Below are 21311 nucleotides of genomic sequence, written 5' to 3' on the forward strand. Positions count from 1 at the left end.
TTTTGGTTTGCCAAGTGAACTGATGAGTAAAGGAAAGCATTTCATATTGATACGCAATCCTCTTAACATTCTGGTTAGCTTTCTCATCAAACACCGGTTCTATGCCTGGATCCAATGTGCTTTTAAGATCTCTTGTTCTTTAGTCAATGTGTTATCTAATGTTTTATCCTTTTTTGAAGCCTTCTTTTGAGAAAATACACCCTCCATCGTTTCTCGAATTAGGCTTGGGGGAATTAGTCTCTATATACAGTGATCTATGTCAGATGGGAACTCCACCTACAGTCATCGATGCTGATGAGCTTCAGCGAGATCCTGAGGTTTTGTTTCTGTAATATGTTAAACATGCCACAAAAGATTTCATTTCCTTTAATTGTTTACTGTCTACTCCGTACATGTGTTATGCCATCCATATATATGCAGACCACATTACGCGGTCTTTGCGATGATCTGGATATTCCATTTCAAGCTTCTATGCTTAAGTAGGTCCTCTCCTTGGCTTTCTCTTGGATGTTAAAAATGTTGAAACTATAATTTCTCTTTTGTTTCTTATGTTTTTTTTTAAGATGGGAAGCTGGCCCTATACCAGAAGATGGAGGATGGGCACCATGGTGGTACAAGAGTGTGCATAAATCAACTGGTTTCTCGTCTCCAGAAAAGTGTCCTCGGGTAAGGCTCTGGTTTGCTGTGGTTAATGATTCTTCATACGATCTAAACATGTTCGGTATTCTTGTTTTTCAGTCATTCCCTCTGTCTCATTACGATTTGTTGGAGCAAAGTCTACCCCTTTACAACATTCTTAGGAGCCATGTGAAGCACAGGTCCTCCCTCTTGAGCAGTCCCTTGCCTCCTCCTAGTCTCCCGGTTCCTGAAAACGCAAAACTTCTTGCATGGGTCGGTGATGAGATTCTGCCTCGTGATATGGCAAAGGTGTGTTTGAAATGTGGAATAACACTCAACAATTCATGTTTGTGATTTGCATTTTCAACACTGATCATTATGTTCTTGTTTAGGTTTCTGTTTTTGACTCAGTTGTACAAGGCGGTGACTCGGTATGGGAAGGACTTCGGATTTACAAGGGGAAGATATTCAAGCTTGAAGAACATCTAGATAGGTAAGAACTGTCAAATGCAGAAACCAATAAGCGAATTAACAGAGTTTTCTAAGCAATCTTGTTTTATATGTTGCAATACTGGATTAGGCTATTTGACTCAGCAAAGGCCCTGGCTTTCGACAATGTTCCAGCGCGTGAAGAGGTAAGCTTCTGAGTTCTGATGGTCGTTATGCTAAGTTTTTTTCTGTTAAAACGAAGTTACTATGATAGCTTTATTGTGGCAAAACATGCAGATAAAAGAAGCAATCTTCACAACTCTCATAACAAATGGTATGTTTGACAATACACATATCAGGTTGTCTCTAACTCGAGGCAAAAAGGTATATTACATTTATTTCAAGTTTCTTTGAAACCGATGTAAGAAGATTTAGTCTAAAGAAAACTATGAAACTTGTTTGATTAAGGTAACTTCTGGAATGAGCCCTGCGTTTAATCAATATGGATGCACACTTATTGGTAACCTTTCAGCTTTATCCTAACCATCATGATTGGAAAATGATTACTCTGGAGTTTAAGCTTGCATGAATAATTTGTGTTCTGTTCTTTCAAATAATGCAGTGCTTGCCGAATGGAAGCCTCCGGTGTATGACAATGATGGTGGAATTGTGCTGGTGACTGCAACTACACGCCGCAATTCACCTAATGTATGAATTTGGTTCCACATTTATCTTCATTATGCCTTGTCTGTCAAAATTGTTGATTTCTTTGATTCTTTTGTTCTGTCAGAATTTGGATTCCAAGATTCATCACAACAACCTTCTCAACAACATACTAGCAAAGGTACTGTCTTCAAAACATGAAAGTTCAAAAAATTGACATTGCTAATGTGAGATTAATTTCTTTGCAACGGAACAACTAGATTGAAAGTAACAATGCGAATGCTGCGGACGCCATTATGCTTGACAAGGATGGTTATGTGTCTGAAACCAATGCAACAAACATTGTAAGTATGCCATTGATTATTCATTCATCCACACGCTTTCGTAATGAAAAGTCGATGGAAATTGAAAAAGCTCAAGTTTTTAACATATTTACTTTCTGTGATGCAGTTCATGGTGAAGAAAGGCTGTGTTATTACTCCTCACGCAGATTACTGTCTCCCAGGCATAACCAGAACTACTGTAAGGAGAGAAATTCACATTCTGTTATTGAGGGTTTATATAAACCGTTCTTTCTTTTTTTCGATCTTTCTAAAGGTCATGGAGCTTGTGGTGAAAGAGAAGTTCATCTTAGTAGAACGAAGAATCAGTCTCTCCGAATTCCACACAGCTGATGAGGTTCTTTCTGCTTGGTCAAATTGAGTTATATGCGCCTTGCATCTCTCTCTCTCTTTCTCTAGACAAAATCTGACAATGTTTTTATTTTTCAGGTTTGGACAACAGGAACTATGGGAGAACTAAGCCCGGTATGTAGAGCCTCTAGTAGGTTACGAATAAAACATTTTTTCTGCACCTGAATCGATGACATTCACTAACCAAAAGATATTAACTTTGTAAAGGGGTGTAACTTAAACCATGGAAAAAATAATCATTAAGCATAATCTCCTCTGTTTCCCTTTTTGTCACAGGTTGTGAAGATTGATGGGCGTGTGATTGGTGACGGAAAAGTTGGACCGGTAACGAGAACACTGCAAAACGCTTACAAGAAACTCACAGAGGATTCAGGTGTGCCAATACCTACTTACCAAGAATCCTGAAAATACAAAACAAGAGGTAATCGAAATTGTCTATAAAGATATGCATCCATCTGACTAACATCAAACCTTAAGTTGGTAAGATATGCATACATGGTACATCAAACTTCTGTGGTTTTGATCTAATCATAATTCATAACTTATCAAATGCCTTTCTAAAGTAAAATAAAATAAGATTTGATATTCCAAATGATTCAATTGGGTTTTACCGGTTTTTTAAGGATTCAACCACGAGGGAACTTAGTCAAAAAAGCATTCAACATTCACATGGTTCAGTTGTTTTTTTTTAGGGAAAAACATGAAGCTTTTTATGCCATATTTAATAGATTTCGTTTTCACATAAGTAACAAACTTTTTTTTCTCTTTAGGATACCAAGTAAGATTGTGTTGGCCTTCTTCCCTGCAGTCATTTCTTCTTCTTACTTCTGTGTCTTGGCACAAAACGGCGAGTAGTTTATGCGTGCTGTTTTCACTTCTTTAAAAAGTCATAAGTCATAACTCATAACTATTATTATTGGTGACCAAAAAACAAAGTCAGCGTTCGCTTGTTTGACCCGACGAGTATGACCAATTTACCAATAATAAAGCCACCACGTATCGACCGTTGATTCTTTTTCCTTTATTAACAATCAAGTATTTATTTTAATTAAAATCCATGCTGCTATATATATTAATATAATTGCAATTTGCAATTATATTAGAAAGACGAAAAAGAAAAAGTAGAGGTCAAGTTAAACTGTTAAAGTTAGAATAAACTTATGTAAATTTTTTTCCCCTGGATTACTTATCTTTTTTTTTCTATATATCGTAGTATGGAACATACTTTTCAAATCTGTGAAGTCATGAACGTTTTTATAACTCGTAATAGAATTTTAATTGATTTTGAAGATCACTTACATTTATTGTGTGAGATAACGCGATAGGATTGGGTCGCGTTCTGTCGCCGGCGGCGGGAGTCATCTTCCTTGATAATAAATTTAACTCACAACGCAGCAGACCCACAGGGGTCCAACTCCAACAACGTTCGCTAAAGTGTTTGATTTATGGGAGCCGAATATATTTATAGAAAACATTCCAACTATTCTTTATTTAATTTTGTTGGTTTGTCATCATTTATTTTTCGTCTTTTAAGATAATACTGTCAAAGCTTCATGATCAACGAGTAAACGAGTTTTAAAGGCATAACTTTGCTGATGGCCTTTTAAAAAGAAAAGAAAAAAAAAACACACACACACACAAGTTGCTATTTGCGAAATACGAATGGCTTAAAAAATTTCTTCTTTATTCTATTAATTGGAGAACCCGATTCTTTAGGACTTTTGTCGTCTCTTTTGAGTTTCTTTTACTTGAGTGGCAAGTATAGATTTCTAAATTTTCTTTATCACAAGATATTTCTGTTGATAGAAATAACTTTTTTATTATAGAATAAATAAGGGAAAACAACTAAATAATTTATGAAAATGAGTCTTCATGTTGGCATGTATGAAAGAGGTTCCAAAATAACCGTTGAAACTTTTTAACCCAAAACAAAAAGTCCTTTCCGTGACATCCAATTAAGTGAAAACGACAATTGAGAAGTTTAAGCATAGTTTTAAAACAAGAAATCACCAACAAAAATAGCTGTCCCAAATGTTATCCAAACATAGCTCCTCGTTATAAAGTGGTAATGATGGGTTAAAAAATCTGATTGTTACGCATGCAAATGGATGGCTTATGTATATTAAGGCCTACAAAGGCGTATCAGCGTATGTCAATAAAATTAACGAGAACTAAAATAAATGATAGTACATACTTTATAGGTAGGTATTCGATAAAATTAGGCAAAGACTTCCATTCAACAAAATTGTGGAAACTATGCAAAACAAGCCATGAACAAAAATAGAAGGTAAAAAACTGAAAAGAACGATGCTAACACTTACAACTCACAAATACATGCACTTCAAATACAATTGTGTTAGGGATGATGTTTCATAATTCATAGAACTAAACACCAAACTAATGTTTCTATAATTTGAAACCAAACAAAAGAGAGAAAAATTTGCAAATGAAGTAGTATATAATTTATAATAGTGTGAAAAGAAAGAAAAATTAATATCCACTGATTGGAGGAACCTTCCTTTGTGCCACGTGGAAATCAAAGACTGATACAAATACTGACGTCATCACTTATACACATCTCTCTTCTTCTGTGAATCTTCAAAAACTCCCTTTTACGCTATAATTAAAACTCACTTTCTTCTTCTCCAAGAGCCAACAAAAAAAAACACACAAACGGCAAAAAAAAAAAAAACATGAGAAGCTCTGATCACAAGAGTCCACATATGGGGTTTTCCGGCGTTTTGCCGATTGTTCTCTTGCTTTTATTATCATCGGCGGATCTAGCGGCGAGTCAGGCACAGCCCGGTCCAACAAACCAACCTTACAACTACGGCAAGCTAAGTCCAGCCATGGCTGTGATCGTCGTGATCCTTATCGCCGCTCTCTTCTTCATGGGGTTCTTCTCCATCTACTTCCGCCACTGCTCCGGCGTACCAGACGCCGGCGTTTCTCCAGCTGGCGGAGTTCGATCCAGAGGAACCGTCAACGCGGCAGCGCGTGGTCTTGACGCTTCGGTCGTCGAGACCTTTCCCACGTTCTTGTACTCGGACGTGAAGACGCAGAAGCTTGGTAAAGGTGAGTTGGAGTGCGCGATTTGTCTGAACGAGTTCGAAGACGACGAAACGCTGCGTTTGCTTCCCAAGTGTGATCACGTGTTTCACCCTCACTGCATCGACGCTTGGCTCGAGGCTCATGTGACTTGTCCTGTTTGTAGAGCGAATCTTGCTGAACAGGTTGCTGATGAAGGTGAATCGGTTGAACCGGGAGGAACTGAACCGGATCTTGAGTTGCAGCAAGTGGCCGCGAATCCTGAACCGGTGGTTACTACTGCTCCGGTACCGGAACAATTAGTGACGAGTGAAATCGATACGAGGAGATTACCTGGCGTACCGGTGGATCTCAAACGAGTTAAATTCTCGAGATCGCATACAACGGGACATTCGGTGGTTCCGCCGGGAGAATGTACCGAGCGGTTTACTCTCCGGTTACCGGAAGATGTTAGGAAGAGGATAATGAATGATTGGGAATTAAACCGGTCGAATAGTCTTGTGAATCTTCCAAGGGGAGGGAGTTCGAGGAGAGGTAAAACGATTGATCGGACAAGGGCTCGGTCTGACAGGTGGCTGTTCCGTAAAACGCCGTCGTTTCTATGGAGGAATCGTGATGATGGTTCTATTAGGCTAGGTAGTACCGGAAGCGTTCGAGCCAATGCTGTACCGAACTCAACCGGTGGTGATTCGGTACGTGGAGGAGACCGGTGGGCTTTTCTAAGAAATCCGTCGTTTCTGTGGAGGAACTCTTCGGTACATGTGCAAAGAGGAGGAGTCAATAAAGACGGCGAAGGAACTTCGGTTAAATCGGCCGGTCCAAGTGGCTCAGCTAGCGTTTCGGTGAGATTACCGGTTTAGTTGACTTTGCTTTTTAGCCCTTGTAACTACTTTTTTTTTTTTCTTCCATTTTTTTTTGTTCATGTTTGGGATTGTTGAATGTTGATAAACACGAAATACATTTTCCTTAATTCTTTAAAATTATTGAATTGTTTAAAGTTTTTCTGTAACGTCCATATAAAGCCAGATACGACAATGCGATTTACTTTTAAAAATTAATGTATTAAAAAAAAGGCATAAACAAATATAAACGGACAGTGATGAGGTGCGGTGGTGTGCAAGTGGGTAACTCGGGCTTTTCAATATAAAAAAGGGTCGTACGTATTCCTCGACAAAGAATATTATTAGCTTATCTATCCCCTGATTTAAAAAAATATTATGCTAATAGAGTATAGTTTTGTTTTCCTCGCTTCGAATAGAATATAGCTATCTCTCAGTTTCTTATCAAGTACAGAAGTATACAGAAGACAAATCAGTTCATCATGTGTTTGGTTCTTTTTAACCAGAGTTTACTTCATATTTTATCACACGAGATTACTTGTCGTTTGAATATAAAACACCCCACTACGCTTTATAGAAATAGATCCATATTCGTGGAACGTTTTGAGAAAAAAAAAATTTAGTCCTTTCTAGATGAAATAATACACTATTATAGATAATTTCATGCAAAATTTGGTTTTATATGAAAAATTATTGACCGCCAACTATGTTTCCAGTCAGGTCACGGATCTCATCGGGTTTGAAATTTTGAATGATCCATTAGTCAATTTCCATCCAGAAGGATTTAATTAATACTATAGTTAAATCTATAATACTGTGTTTCACATGTGAAATCAATGCGAAACAGATCCATCGTATTTGGCTCCATTAACCTTAGTATAGTATAGTATTTGTCCTCTTTAATTTAAAACACGTTATTATATTACCAGTATAAAAAAAAATTACACCTTATAATGAATTAATGAACATGGTACAACTACCAATTACTGGGCTTTGGGCTTGTAAAGTTTAGGCCCAATGAAGCCTTCGTTCCTCCAATGTGGAGGAGGAAGTTGATAACGAGAAAACCGAGTCCGGGAAAAGAAGAGAGCTTTTGGGAGATTCGATCAATCAATGGCGAATGAAGACGACGAGGGTGAGAAATCCAGAAGCGTTCATCAACAGATTGCTAATAAACACAAAACCCAGATCTTAATTGGTGTGCCATCGTACCGGGAAGTTTTGGAAAGCTCGCAGACGAAGTCCACGCCTCCTTCTTTTTTCAAACCTTCCCAGAGTTTCTCTCAAGCATTCGCTTTCGTCAAATCGTCCGACGTTTACTCTCCTCCTCCGCCTTCCTCAGCCGCCGCCTCTTCTTCACATCCGCCGGGCGCTTCTCAGGTGCCCAGTTCAAGGTGTTTTATATCTATATATGTGTGTGTGAATTGCTTTTGGAATTAGATATATCTGTTGATTTAAAGGCTTTCCAAATTTTAGATTAGTTTGATCAACTTCTCTGGAGTTTGAGATTGAAAATTCGAAACCTTTACTGTTTATAAACCTTTGTATGGCTTATTGTGATGATAGCATTGTTTCTTGCAATACTGAAAGCTTCCATGTGTTGCTTTTGTTTGTAGCCAAACGTTTCAAAGTGATGGAGCCTCATCTTCTTCTACTAATGGCTCTTTACCATCAAACACAACTCAAACTCGTAACGCAATTCTCGTTAGTAATAGACAGGTGAGGAGAGACTTAAACCTCCAATGATTTTCAGTTTTCCATCTTCTCCTATTGGAACCCATCGGAGTTGTATATCTTTTGCAGAAAGGGAACCCGCTTCTTAAACATATCAGGAATGTGAAATGGGTTTTCTCAGATATCATTCCGGACTACGTGCTTGGTCAAACCTCTTGCGCTCTGTATTTAAGGTGAAAACTCTGATACTTTTATTCTCTATCATTGTGTAAGATTCAAAAAATTTTAATCACATTCTAACGTCACACACTCACACTAGAAATATCTGAATTCACTGCAGCTTGCGGTATCACCTGCTACATCCAGATTATCTCTATTTCCGCATAAGGGAACTACAGAAGAATTTCAAGCTCCGTGTTGTTCTTTGCCATGTCGACGTGGTAAGTCTTAAAACCATATTTTGATGATATATCTGAAGTGAAATTGCTGCGATCATGTAGCATTGCATCTGATGTTTTCATTAATGTCTCATGAATCACTTATGCACAGGAAGATACCGTTAAACCATTGCTTGAAGTCACAAAAACTGCTCTACTTCATGATTGCACTTTATTGTGCGCCTGGAGGTGTCTATCTATATATCTATCAATCAAGTTATTAGCAGCTAATATGAAAACACATTTTCAATCTCTCTGCTTCTCGTGAAATCTCTTGCAGCATGACAGAATGTGCCCGTTATTTGGAAACGATAAAAGTCTATGAAAACAAACCCGCAGATCTCATCCAAGGCCAAATGGATACAGATTATCTTTCACGGGTATGGACACTCTTTTAGGCTGCTCTATTTGATTTATTTGTCATCTTTGTAAATTTTCATGGAGTATATTTGTTGTTTGCAGCTAAACCATTCTCTTACAAGCATCCGACATGTGAACAAGAGCGATGTAGTTACACTTGGTTCTACATTTGGGGTTGAGCTAAAACAAACTTTTTCCCGAGATATAGTGACTTTTGTGATTTTAATGATTCAGACTAATATTAGAAACCTTAAAAACTTGTTTTATGCAGTCTCTTGCTCATATAATTGATGCATCCATGGAAGATTTAGCTCGTTGTCCCGGAATTGGCGAACGTAAGGTACATTTTCCTTTGTCTATTATTATCCGAAAATCTCAATAATCTTGTGATAGAAGTCTGAAGTCACTGTAAAAATCTCAGGTGAAGCGTTTGTATGATACATTCCATGAGCCTTTCAAGCGTACAACTCCAAGCTACCCGACTGTTATTGAACCTACAATCCCGGAAGCTCCACTTCAGAAAGATGTGAACTCAGAGGAACCTGTTGAAGAAGACGAAGATTTTGTGGAAGACTCGAGAAAACGCAAGAAGAAAGAGCCCGAGAAAACTGTGAAGATCGCGCTCTCAGCTGTTTTTGCTCGATACTCGGATAGACTCAGCAAGAAGAAGGAGAAACAGGAGAAAGATACAAGAACAGAGTCAGAGGATTAACACAATTTAGTTCCTTGGGTAAGTTCCATTGTGACCATATTCCTTGAAATAGTAACATAAGTTAAAAGTTTAGCTTTGATGAGTCTAATTTGTGTGATATCTGTCATAAAATTTGTTGATTATTGAAGCCTCTGTGTATTAAATTTCAGACAATTGTTACTAATTTGTTAGTTTTTTTCTTGGTTTGGGCCATGTTCAATACTTTTATGAACAAATGTAGGGTTTCTATGCTACATATGCGAGAATCAAAAAGAAGACGCGCTATATTATGTTAGTTTGGTTTCGAGTTTAGGATTCAATTTTACTAATTAGGTTTGATGATTAATATATTAGTTTGTGAACAAGAATTAGGTTTGATGATTAATATCTTGTGAACAGAAATTAGGTTTATCTAGTTTGGTCTGCTTTGTATAGAGTGCGTGTTAAATGCAATTCGACCGTTTAGCAGCTTTTTGCAATTAGATTTATTTTTAAAGATTTGTGGGTTCGTTGACATGTTTCAAACGCGTTTGTCAATGTGTCTTGTCCAACATCGACACAAACACTTGAACTTTGTGCACCACTCTTTGCATTATTATCAACAAATATAAGTATTTTATTTTTTCTTTTTCTATACATTGAAAAGAAAAAGCTTTCGGTGTAAATGGTTTTAAATTGTAATAGACAAAAAAAAGTAAGTAAAGTTGCAAAAGACTGGTAAAAGAAAAGTGCAGACAATATTTCAAGTGTAAGTAAGTGAATCAATCGGTGGATGACTCATGAGAGACATGGGTAAACAAGTAAAATCAATATTAAGTAAAAGGTTAATTCTTTCGTACATATGTTCTCTGATCAGCCAAAAAGATTGCCGGTCCATTCGGTTTAAATCTTTCAATTGGTGTCCTATATAAGAGGAGTTACTTACAAGTGGAAAGAAATAAAGTTAGAGCAATTATAATTTCCTTTGCTATTATATGATTACGAGATTATCTACATGACTCTTTTGTAACAGAACAACTCTTGATGTGTATGTAGATGTATGTATCTGAGTTTAATGAGAGTAAATAAAGTTACTGAGGATGTTGGAACATGAGGGGGACAAAAGTTAAAGTTTATGATGGGAGGAAAAGAGAGATCAAATAATAATAACATTTTTTTTTGATCAAAATCAAATAATAATAACATTAAGAAGAAAAAAAACAGGAAACTCTGCTACCTATATACACAGTAGTATATACATGATTCGTAAACAATGTATGTGCAGTTTTCGGAATCTGACTTCCCTCTTTTTCGGACGAAAGCAGATGTTTCATTCTGCTTCATGTCTTATTAGCCAAACCCAATAAAGTATTTTGCGTTACTTCCCCCTTCTCTTTTTCTTTTCTTGATCCTTGGGATTTGCTCTCTTTTACACCCTTTTTCGGTTTTTGCCCCAATTTTCTTCTTTTCTTACGGTTTTTACCCTCTAAAACCCTTCGACCCCCTATGGATTCTATAACCCGTAGACCAAAACGACGTTAGGGTACACGAAAACAAATTCGCAGACTCGCAGTTCGGCTAAAGCTTGTTGAAACACGAGACTTTGATTTGTGTGTTATACACAGTTTGTTTCAGAACGTCCATAGTTTGAGATTAATTAAATTGAGGCGATATAACTATTTTACAAACAAAAACAAAACAAATAAACGTTTTCCATCACCTAACTTTCATTCTCACTGTTACTCGTTAGTCGTTACCAACCAATTTTATGGCTTTAACTCTTTTGGGTTGGAATGTACTATATAGAAATACAATAATTGCAAGATATTTAATTATTCCCCGCTTATATAATTTTGTATGAACCATCCCATATAGTGGGTAAGTTCATGTGAATTTTCTCAATAAAATAAAATTTGTTAAAACCTAATCAAGATTAAAAAAAAACAAAAAAAAAACAACAAGAACCACTAAAATCACCATCTTATCATCAACAAGAATGAGTCATTTGAAAAAGAGATATTTTAGTGATTTGTCACTTATGTGGTATGTAAGGGTAGGTGTCCTTGCAAGTGAGGGTATATAGGTCTATTACACACATATATATGTACACTCATATAGATTCAAAAGTTGATGCATTTGTACCTAATTCCAAACAATACAAAGCTCTCTTTAATAATTATATATAAAGAGACATTGATAGATACCATGTACATGCTATATTTATTATGTACTCAAAAGTTTGTGACCCAATTTTGGATATGCAGTCCAAAGCTTCCAGCTGTGGACATCCATCCTTACAATATTACCATCTTCTCTTATTGAGTCTCCCTCTCACTTTCTTTTCTTTTTTTTTTACCATAGTTTTTAATCATTCATTTTCCTATTGAAAGATTCTTTCAGTTGTTTATGACTTCATCCTAGGAGACTAGGAGGAGTGAGCATGACTTTAAGCAACAATAGTTTTTGCAAACCACACACGGATTAAACACCGTGTTGAAGCCCAAAGCGCACATGATGCAACACGTACGAATCGAGTTTCTTTGCAATAGAAATCGTACATATATATCAACACATTGACTTTAGATGAATCTATGCCATGTCAATTACCATTTTATCTTGTTAATTTAACCATATTATATTTTCCATAAGTTATATTTGTAATCCAAAGTTATATTTGTAAAAATAATGTAATAATAAATATATAGACATCAAAAGCTAGTGAAATTCATCCAATTTTATGTATGTGTTAGAAACGTGTGGAGTTACAACACCTTCGATATTAAGCCCCATAATATGATATGATATGAATCATAAAGCTTTGTTTAACTTTTTGTGTTTTCACATTTTTGATGATTTATTAGAAATTCAGATTTTGAAAAAAAAGATATTTTTTTTTTTCAAAATCTGAATTTCTTTAATAAATCATCAAAAATGTGAAAACACAAAAAGATAAGATCTCTATATCTGTTGGGGAGTGATCTTTTTTTTAAGTCAATTCATCTATCTGTTGTCCCAGTAATAAGATATTGTGACCAATATATATCTTTTATGGTAAAGAAAAATATATAAAAACGTGATTCGAAAATATTCAAATATATACATGTGCTTCTTGTATGCTTTATACATGGATCTTGGCATACAGACGAAGATAGGAGTGGGCATGACTGGATTGCGTCTATCGGTGATAGAATCCTGCACATGGGGCTAAAAGGATCACGCATAAGCTTATTCCCATTACATGCAGAGTTAGATACCCTTATTTGGGCTATGGAGTGCTTATTAGCGTTGGACTTGGATAAAATCCTTTTTGCTACGGATTGTTCAGACCTCCTAAGGATGACGTCTAATATCGAGAATTGGCCGACCTTTTCATCAGAATTGAAGGATTTTATTCATTTTGAGATAGATTTGCTAATTTTAGTATTAGATATATTTCCCGAGAGGATAATATCCGTGCCGATAAACTTGCGAAATGTGCAAGAGCACGAGGTTTCTGTTTTTCCCATGTAAGCTCATCGGTACCTAATTAGCTCTTTTTCGAAGAAAGTCATCTCCGATAACTTAATATATGGGGTCTGATCCTCAAAAAAAAAAATACATGTGCTTCATGTCTGCGACTGCAATTCAATGGTTTCATTGCGAAATAAACTTATAGTTCTGACGGATATATTTATTTCAAAAATGAAGTCAAAGGTGTTGACAAGTTTGCTTTTTGTAATTTGATTTGAGATTTAGACTACTAACAAACTTCGTCTGTATTCCCACACGGTATCTTCCCATTCGTCATTTGACCTTCCTAACACGTGAAACATTAAGCTCTTGTGTTTGTTCTTTTTGTTGGTCGGTCGTATACAAATCCCTATTTTCATGAGAATATACTTAGTCATATATTATGTCTATACCTATATATTTATTCTGTTTAGAAATACTATGCATTTGGCTAGGGTCGGTTAATTTAATTACTCCAATTAAACTAAATGTTATAAGATATTTGACAAAACAAACAGAAATATACTCCTTATGAAATATTAGGTCTCAGTTGCAGCTCTAGTTGGTAAAAATGTAGAACGACAGAATTAAACTAAATGCTACGTTAAGTCAAAATGCTTTTAAAAGTTAAACTAGCTATGAATATGTAAAACCGTTGAAATCATATATTCTTATCGTTTACATAATTGTATATATACTTAATAAATATATTATTATACTATTCTACTAGAATTGCTAATAAAAACCTGCAGTTGATATGGAAGCATGGTTCGTACAAGAGGAGATAAAAGCTGATGACAAGAATCAAATTGCTGGCAAGACAATCGAATTGCTGCCAAGACGATCATATTGCTGCCAAATATACATGTGAATCTTTGCAGTAATATAAAGCTCTTCTTTTAAGTTTTTATGTTAATTTTTAGATGAGAAAAGGGTAGATATTTCTATAATAATTTAAAAACATTTTTTTTTTAAATGTCATTTAATTGTGATACATGTTATTGAATTTGTTTATTAGATGCGTGTAGAATTCTTAATAATTTCGTGAAATGTTCAGATAAAGATTTATTTATAATGGAACTATATAAATGGATTTGTTTTATGGCTTTTGTCACATAGTATAAATATTTTCAAAATGTTAGTATCTGATAGGTTTTTTGTTTTTGGTTTCGTCTCTTTTTATGACCGTTTGTTTTCTATGTAAAACTGATGAGTTCAAACGAATATTTTAATTTTTAATATCGTGTAGCCGTTACTTACGCTAAACGCGTTTGAGTTATCTTTAGTACCTTCACTCTTTACTGTTCCAGTATATATGATCGTCCAACTCTATATGTATTAACAAATAAACTGAGATTTGAGCCATAACATACGAACCGACATTTAAACTACAAATCTCACTTTGATAAACTTATTAGAAGCTAAACCTGGCATTTTTTTTTTTGACGAGGCTAAACCTGGCTTTGAATAGAGTAAGATGAGGAGGATTTAGCATAGGTCCATGGCGTCTAAAAAAGCAAAGACAGAGTTCATAAAACAACAGTTTGATTTGGATACTCATTGGCATGTGCTTCAAAAATACCACACATCTTATATAATGAGTCCAAAAATTTATCAATTTTATTGATTAGTCAAAGGTGTATAATAGTGGTGTACTAAAAGCAAGTAAAAATGATAATTTTATGATAAAGTTTTGTGGGAAAAAAAACACAAAGGAAAAGTAAAACCTTCTTTAAAATAATAATAAGAAAAAACTGTAGAAATAGTTTAGAGCTATGATAATACTTAAACAGAGTTTTACCACGGTTTTGCTTATCGAATTCTAACGCTCTTTTATAATAGCAGTATATTTAGAGAATAAGAAATGAATAATTGAAGAAAATAACCAAAGTGATAGGTGACAAAATAAATTAAACTGACAGCAACGTTTGGTCACGAGTTTGGGTTTCTTTCTCGATATAAGACGAAAAACAACAACAGAGAAAGATGATAATTTTATCTAGAGGAAAAAAAAAGGGGTCTTAAATTTAAATACCGAATATGATTGCTCAAAAACCCTTAAACAATTCTTTTTTTTTATATATCCCGTATGTTTCTGACATATATATAATTTTGTTTTTTTTGTCTGTGTGGTCAAAACATATATATATATAACTTTCGTGTGTTAATTTGACTTCTAAGGTTGCAGCATGGACCGACCTGCTATGCCTATCTACTATGTACACGGTTCGCTTGCGATGACATCCGAATCTATATAAGCTTTTATGTATAATCATAGGTCCGTCCTCCGTCGTCAAGTATGTGACTACACACCTAAACGTTAGTTATGTTTTAAAATATGAATAGTATTCTTTACTTGCATCGGTTTTGCTATTTTTGCAGAATATTCCCCTTTTGAAATTATCGTACCAGTTACCAACAGCGTCATGAACCTACACGTGTATTTTGTATCTACGCTTACTCGCCTAGTGTTGGGATTACTTTAATTAATTCAACTTCAACTCCGTCAAAGTTCTACGAAAATATTAAAGCTGCACGATGGGAATTAAAAAATAACAAGCGCAATACTATATGGTTATATGGTATGAAGAAAAATATCGCTTACTATATCATCTCAGTGAAGTGGTGCACATGCGTCACATGCATTAGCAATTAAGTCGATTTTTTATATTAAACAAATCAAACTCACAAAATATTTCAACTATACAATTAAAATTAAGTAGTTCATTTAATTATTATATATTTCCGGAACTAACTGGTGGTTGAAAGCTGGCCCAAGAGAACTCTATCCACAGCAAAGAGTGGAAGCAACCTACCCTGTCTTATGACCCATTTTATACCCCATCGACATTATTGTCACATTTTATTAATATATATTTTATTTTTTTATTTCCTTACTATTGTATGATTTGATTTGTCAAATTTAGTTTTTGGTTTAAGTTTGAATGTTCTCAGTTTATGAGAGATATAAACGAAAAAACCTCAATTTGGTATTTATATGTTCGAGTTCTCTAGTTCCATTCAAATACCTTTATGGTTGTTATTGTTCAGTCTTCGAATCGGGTTGTCAAAAGATTTTGATACTACTAGTAATTTTTAATCGAATTATATCAATTTTAAACCAGTTGAGCTAACCACATTATGTTGACAATCTAACAGTTGATGAGAAGAAAGAAACATTTGACATTTTGACTATGTGGTATGTGTGAATGTGTAAGTAAGATCTAGATCGCATAATTTAGCATTATAGGAGTCTTTGATTAATGTTTTAATTCAACACTACTCGCACAGTTTACGACTTTGCGTAAGCGATGTTGTTAAACAAGTCCGTTTTGGTGACAAAGACGCTTTGTTGCTTGCCATTGGATCCTAAACCCCTCTCGTCAACGATCATTTAAATCATTGATTAACAAATCATAATTACGATCCTGAAATTTTCATGTTAATATTCTGTATCATACATCAATTATTGAAGAGTGATCTAAGTTTGCAAGTATATGCTATGACCATTACTTATTAGAGATAAATTCAAGGTCTAAATATTGTTTACGCTAATTAAAATATCTGGATTAATTACTTAACACGTCTGTCTATTAATGTATGGGTTATTATTAACATTTTGAGAAAGAAAAAAAACAGAGCAGAAAAATAGTAATTGACAAAATGCGAATAGCAAAATTGATAGTTCGATTTAATATAACAGTAGATAGATAAAACCAACTACATGATAACAACATGACAAAACATAAATTATTGTAGCATGTATACATTAAACACAAAGGTGATATTTACATCTAAACCACACATTAGATGACACGAAATTACGAATAAACAGACAATATAATTAGGGAAAAACCCAAAAACAAAAAGACAGCTACGAATTGTAGTTAAGGAACCTTAAAAAAAATATTCGAATGGGGTGTTATTTGTTAATAATCAAAACGTATTGTGGAAGATGAATACAGACAGCTAAGTACAAAATGACGAAGCTGAGGCTGTACTGTACTCTTCAGTTCTGCCCCAAAGTGAAAGAAGCTGCCTTTAAAGCTTCTTCTTTCCCTCAACTCTGTAACCAAATAAAAAATATACTAATAATTTAATAAACAAAACAAAAAAGCACAAATTTTTTAAAATTGAATTATTAAGTATTAATTTTTGTCCAAAAAAAAACAGAATTATTAAGTATTAATATAATAAAAAGTGTCAATTTAAAAAAGATATTTTGCAAAATCAAAGTTGGAAGATTTTCTTGCTACCTGTGCCACCGCCCTCTCTCTCTCTCTCTTAGGTTTTACAGAGACATAAGAAATAAAGAAACCCTGAAACAGAGATAAAACAAAACACAAGTTTTGAGTGTGTTTTTTCAGCTTCTCTCTCTCAACCGCCTTTATTACACAAAACACCTCCCTATCTCATATATTCTCTCACCATTTCTCCTCTTCTCTTCAGAAACTCAAAAAGAAGAACAAAAGAGTTTTGAGTTTGAAACACTTTTTCTCTCTCTCTCTCTGTCTCTAAAAACAGAGTTGCGTCTGTGTAAAAAATAAAAATACAAATCTAAGAAGAAGTTATGAATAAACAAGATGTTATGAAACTTCAGGTATACGTTATCTCCTTCTCTTCTTCCTATCTCTCTCTTTCTTCAAGCTTCTCTGTGTGTGTGTATATATATTATTATAGAGCTAATTGTTTGCTCGGATTTGGTTCTTGCAGACTTGTGTTCTGAAAGTGAACGTACACTGTGAAGGATGTAAGCATAAAGTGAAGAAACAGCTGCAGAAAATTGAAGGTCTCTTCTTCCTCTATATTGTCATTTCAAATTGTTAATTTTGGTTAAGCTGATTTTTATAAACATTAACACAAAGGTCTGATATTTATAATTTATGAAAGTGGGTTCTCCTCAGAATCCATGGATCTATAAATATTTAGTGTTTTTTTTATATTTAATTATCAGCTCAGATATATGAAAGCTCTGAAATTTATGAACTGTGTTGTCTGTAGGTTTTATCCTGTTTTGTGATACTTTCATCTCTCACATCAAAGAGGTTTTACTGCTAGTTTTCCAAAACAATAGAGTTCAAAGTTTTGAGATTTGCCTCTGTCTGTCCTCTTTTTATGTCAATTTCTCAAAACTAGAGCAAGAATTTTTTGAATTTTGTTTAGAATAATCTGACATAAAACTTCCTAATTTTAACTATAGAGTCCAAAGTTTTGAAAATTTCCACATGAGCTTCCCATTCCTACAAATTCATTCAAATTGTGTTACTTTCTTGAGAAAGCCCTCTCTGACATGGTATTGCTATCTTGTTATGGTGTTCCTTGATTTCAGGCGTCTACTCTGTAAAAGCAGATGTAGAACAGGGGAGAGTGACTGTCACAGGGAACGTTGACCCAGCTCTTCTGGTTAAGAAACTCAGCAAGTCAGGCAAACATGCCGAGATCTTAGGCGGTGGTGGAGGCGGGGGCGGAGGAGGAAAAGGGTTTCCTAATATGAATGGGCAATTTGCAAATCTCAACATGAATGGAAACGGTAAGCCTAAAGGTGGAAAAGAGAGTAACCAAGTCAAGGGTAAAGCTGGTGGCGGCGGTGGCGGTGGCGGAGGAGGAGGTCAGATTCATGGACATGGTCAACCAATGCAATTGACTCCTCAACAGATTCAACAAATGATGATGATGAAGGCTGCAGCTGCTCATGGCGGTGGTAATAATGGTGGTGGTCAGATGAAGATGCCGCCTATGGCAGCTAAGGATCAGAAGAAGTCAGTTAAGTTTGCTGAAGAAGATGATGATGAGTTTAGTGACGATGACTATGATGATGAGGATTTCAGTGAAGATGATTATGAAGACGATGAGTTCGATGATGATGAAGATGACCATGACGAGATGGGTCATGGTCATGGAGGTGGAGGAGGTAATCACATGCCTCCTAACAAGATGATGATGCCAAACAAGATGCCTCAGATGAATGGTCATCATGGCGGTGGTGGTGGTGGACCTAAGGGGCCTAATGAGATAATGATGATGATGAATGGGTTCAAAGGCGGCGGAGGAGGAGGAAAGAAAGGCGGCGGCGGCGGCGGCGGGTTTGAGATTCCGGTGCAAATGATGGGAATGGGCGAGGGTAAAAATGGAAAAGATAGTAAAAGGGGAGGTAAAGGCGGAGGAGGAGAGAAGGGTAAGAAAGTAGGGAAAGAGAATAAAGGAAGTGGGGGCAAAACCGGAAAAACAGATGCCAAAAGCGGTGGTGGTGGCCTTCTAGGGTTTTTCAAAAAGGGTAAAAGTGGTAAAGGAGATGAGAAGAAGGGAGCAGGGAAGAAAGATGGGGGTGGGGGTAACAAGGTCAAATCATCTGGAGCAGGAGGAGTTCAACATTATGATAGTGGGCCTAAAAAAGGAGGAGGAGGCGGGTCCAAAGGAGGTGGCCATGGGGGCCATGACATTGATGAGCTCATGAAACACAGCAAAGGAGGAGGTGGTGGAGGTAACAAGGGCAATCATAACCACAGTGCCAAAGGGATTGGTGGCCCAATGGGTCAAGTTGGTCCGATGGTTCCAGGTGGTCCGATGGGTATGATGGGTCCAGGTGGTCCTATGGGTATGATGGGTCCAAGTGGTCCGATGGGACCAATGGGACAAGGCGGAGGTTACCCGGCGGTTCAAGGCTTACCGATGAGCGGAGGCGGAGGATATTATCAGGCACCACCTCAGGCGAATCATCAAATGAACCAGCAACAGTACATGCAAATGATGATGAACCAACAGCAGCAACAACAGCAACAACAACAAGCTGCGGCAGCTCATGGAGGATATGGTGGTGGTCACGGTGGTGACATGTACCATCCAATGATGTATGCTCGGCCTTACCCTGCGGTGAACTATGCTCACCCGCCTCCAATGCCGCCTCCTCACTCGGATTCTTATACTCATATGTTCAGCGATGAGAATCCTGGTGGTTGTAGTGTTATGTGATCTTATGTAATGTTAAATTAGAATATGGACATGAATGTTTGTCTTCTTAGTCTTTATGTTTTACTATTTTTTTGGTTGTCCTTATCTTTTTTTTTTTCTTCTTTTGAGGATTGGAAACAAAATGTGCTTTAATTTTGTTAGTGGAATGATGTTTATAATATCTCGATTTCGGCAAAAGAACGGTTATTGTAGGCTTGGTTATTGGATACATACAAAGTAAGATTTGGTGTTTATATCTTTTGTCTTCTTTTTCTGTGTGTGAAAAGGATTTAGGAGCCGTCTCTATATGTAGTTAGGTATACAGCATTATCATTTATGATATGATAAATCTGTATAGTGTGCCACTACTGTTGATCATAGACCATATTAAATTTGACCCATAAAGTACCAGCACTGAGACTTATGTGTGTAGATTGTGATGTTTTAGCAAAAAAAATAATAATCCAAAAAAGTGTTGATAAGATCTTTGAGAATCAGCCATTGTGTCCTAGTACTACCAAGTAATTTTTCAAAAGGTCAAATTAGTGTATGAATGATTCGAGAAATAATCACTCCCAAGTCCCAATGATTTCACTGGACAACGTTGTGTCCTTGTCAAAGAAGCTCTCAGTTTAGACGGAGGAAACAAATAATCACTCCCAAGTCCCAATGATTTTGGCCAGATACAATGCAGACAATATTGTGTTTCTGACTTTTATCACTGCTTTGCTGATGGGCTTTTTAGAGGAACAATTAATAATATTTTGGTACTCTTATTCTATTGGGCCTGAAAGATATAGCATGCATAGTAGTACTAAACTAATTCCGGTTTAATCAGTCAACCATATCGATGTGACCACAAATGGTATCGGGAATATAATATTGTGCCAAATAAAAAACGTAATACATACCAATGTCGATTTATAATTAAACCGGGTATAGAATACCGGTTTAAATGGAATCCCATCGGGGATCATATACGTGTCTTGACCAATCACATTACAGAAAACGATCACTAAACAGAGAAGTAAAAAAACGCTCGTTTCCCCTTCGTCTTCTACTTATTTCTTCCGACGCGCACAGAGACAAAATTTTGTAACGGAGACGGGATCGAGAGATAAGAGATCCCGGTGTAAAAATCATAAGGATTTGATTAATCGTAGTAGGGGAAAGGAGCTTAAAGATGCATACTTTTGGATACAGAGCTAATGCTCTGCTCACGTTCGCAATCACGGCGCTTGCCTTCATCTGCGCAATCGCGTCTTTCTCTGACAAATTCAGTAACCAAAACCCCTCTGCTGAGATCCAGGTAATGCGAAAACGTTTTTGCGTTTGCTTTACATGTATCCATAGCTGCTTCCTATGCCGCGGATCTGCGTATGATTATTTTGGGGTTTGGTGAATTGATCTGTCTTTTAAGTTGTTTATATGGAATGTGGAATCA

General features: G+C 35.9%; 5 protein-coding genes across 6 annotated transcripts in view; all 5 read left to right on the forward strand.

Annotated features, from left to right (window-relative positions):
• LOC104709637 (branched-chain-amino-acid aminotransferase-like protein 1) overlaps positions 1–3412 on the forward strand; it is a 4158-nt gene extending 746 nt beyond the window's left edge. Inside the window, exons 4-20 of the mRNA XM_010426233.2 lie at positions 1–73; positions 180–317; positions 421–479; positions 564–666; positions 739–927; positions 1011–1111; positions 1199–1253; positions 1345–1431; positions 1516–1567; positions 1670–1755; positions 1838–1891; positions 1971–2054; positions 2161–2232; positions 2308–2388; positions 2481–2516; positions 2679–2823; positions 3173–3412. The exon at positions 1–73 is cut by the window's left edge and continues 50 nt beyond it. Of these exons, the coding sequence (XP_010424535.1) occupies positions 1–73; positions 180–317; positions 421–479; positions 564–666; positions 739–927; positions 1011–1111; positions 1199–1253; positions 1345–1431; positions 1516–1567; positions 1670–1755; positions 1838–1891; positions 1971–2054; positions 2161–2232; positions 2308–2388; positions 2481–2516; positions 2679–2807 (1399 nt within the window). The 3' untranslated portion in view covers positions 2808–2823; positions 3173–3412. The remainder of the gene's footprint in view (positions 74–179; positions 318–420; positions 480–563; positions 667–738; positions 928–1010; positions 1112–1198; positions 1254–1344; positions 1432–1515; positions 1568–1669; positions 1756–1837; positions 1892–1970; positions 2055–2160; positions 2233–2307; positions 2389–2480; positions 2517–2678; positions 2824–3172) is intronic.
• LOC104709709 (E3 ubiquitin-protein ligase ATL6-like) lies at positions 4913–6438 on the forward strand. Its single transcript, XM_010426301.2, has one exon. It carries the CDS (start codon positions 5096–5098, stop codon positions 6308–6310), a length of 1215 nt encoding a protein of 404 aa, XP_010424603.1. The 5' UTR covers positions 4913–5095; the 3' UTR covers positions 6311–6438.
• Positions 7330–9673, forward strand: LOC104709795 (DNA excision repair protein ERCC-1-like). Of its 2 annotated transcripts, none has more exons than XM_019244502.1 (9): positions 7330–7683; positions 7906–8008; positions 8093–8196; positions 8304–8403; positions 8513–8589; positions 8681–8780; positions 8863–8934; positions 9032–9095; positions 9182–9311. In XM_019244502.1, exons 1-9 carry the CDS (start codon positions 7403–7405, stop codon positions 9196–9198), a joined length of 918 nt encoding a protein of 305 aa, XP_019100047.1. In that variant the 5' UTR covers positions 7330–7402; the 3' UTR covers positions 9199–9311. The 2 variants fall into 2 exon arrangements, with proteins under 2 accessions (XP_019100047.1, XP_010424677.1); XM_010426375.2 differs by having other exon boundaries at positions 7332–7683; positions 9032–9100; positions 9182–9673.
• On the forward strand, positions 17167–20048 carry LOC104709880 (glycine-rich cell wall structural protein 1.8-like). The gene is made up of 3 exons (XM_010426450.2): positions 17167–17519; positions 17633–17708; positions 18249–20048. The coding sequence occupies exons 1-3, from the start codon at positions 17490–17492 to the stop codon at positions 19886–19888; spliced, it is 1746 nt and encodes a 581-aa protein (XP_010424752.1). The 5' UTR covers positions 17167–17489; the 3' UTR covers positions 19889–20048.
• LOC104709972 (signal peptidase complex subunit 3A) overlaps positions 20871–21311 on the forward strand; it is a 1631-nt gene continuing 1190 nt past the window's right edge. The window contains exon 1 of the mRNA XM_010426527.2: positions 20871–21176. Within this exon, the coding sequence (XP_010424829.1) occupies positions 21051–21176 (126 nt within the window). The 5' untranslated portion in view covers positions 20871–21050. The remainder of the gene's footprint in view (positions 21177–21311) is intronic.

This window comes from Camelina sativa, chromosome 1 (genome assembly GCF_000633955.1).
Source record: "Camelina sativa cultivar DH55 chromosome 1, Cs, whole genome shotgun sequence".
Taxonomy (NCBI): domain Eukaryota; kingdom Viridiplantae; phylum Streptophyta; class Magnoliopsida; order Brassicales; family Brassicaceae; genus Camelina; species Camelina sativa.

Coding starts and splice junctions, on each gene's coding strand:
- LOC104709795 (XM_010426375.2), top strand. CDS start 7,403: ATGGCGAATGAAGACGACGAGGGTGAGAAATCCAGAAGCGTTCATCAA. Junction 7,684..7,905: donor TCTCAGGTGCCCAGTTCAAG/GTGTTTTATATC, acceptor TTTTGTTTGTAG/CCAAACGTTTCAAAGTGATG. Junction 8,009..8,092: donor TTCTCGTTAGTAATAGACAG/GTGAGGAGAGAC, acceptor TATCTTTTGCAG/AAAGGGAACCCGCTTCTTAA.
- LOC104709709 (XM_010426301.2), top strand. CDS start 5,096: ATGAGAAGCTCTGATCACAAGAGTCCACATATGGGGTTTTCCGGCGTT.
- LOC104709880 (XM_010426450.2), top strand. CDS start 17,490: ATGAATAAACAAGATGTTATGAAACTTCAG. Junction 17,520..17,632: donor AAGATGTTATGAAACTTCAG/GTATACGTTATC, acceptor TGGTTCTTGCAG/ACTTGTGTTCTGAAAGTGAA. Junction 17,709..18,248: donor ACAGCTGCAGAAAATTGAAG/GTCTCTTCTTCC, acceptor CCTTGATTTCAG/GCGTCTACTCTGTAAAAGCA.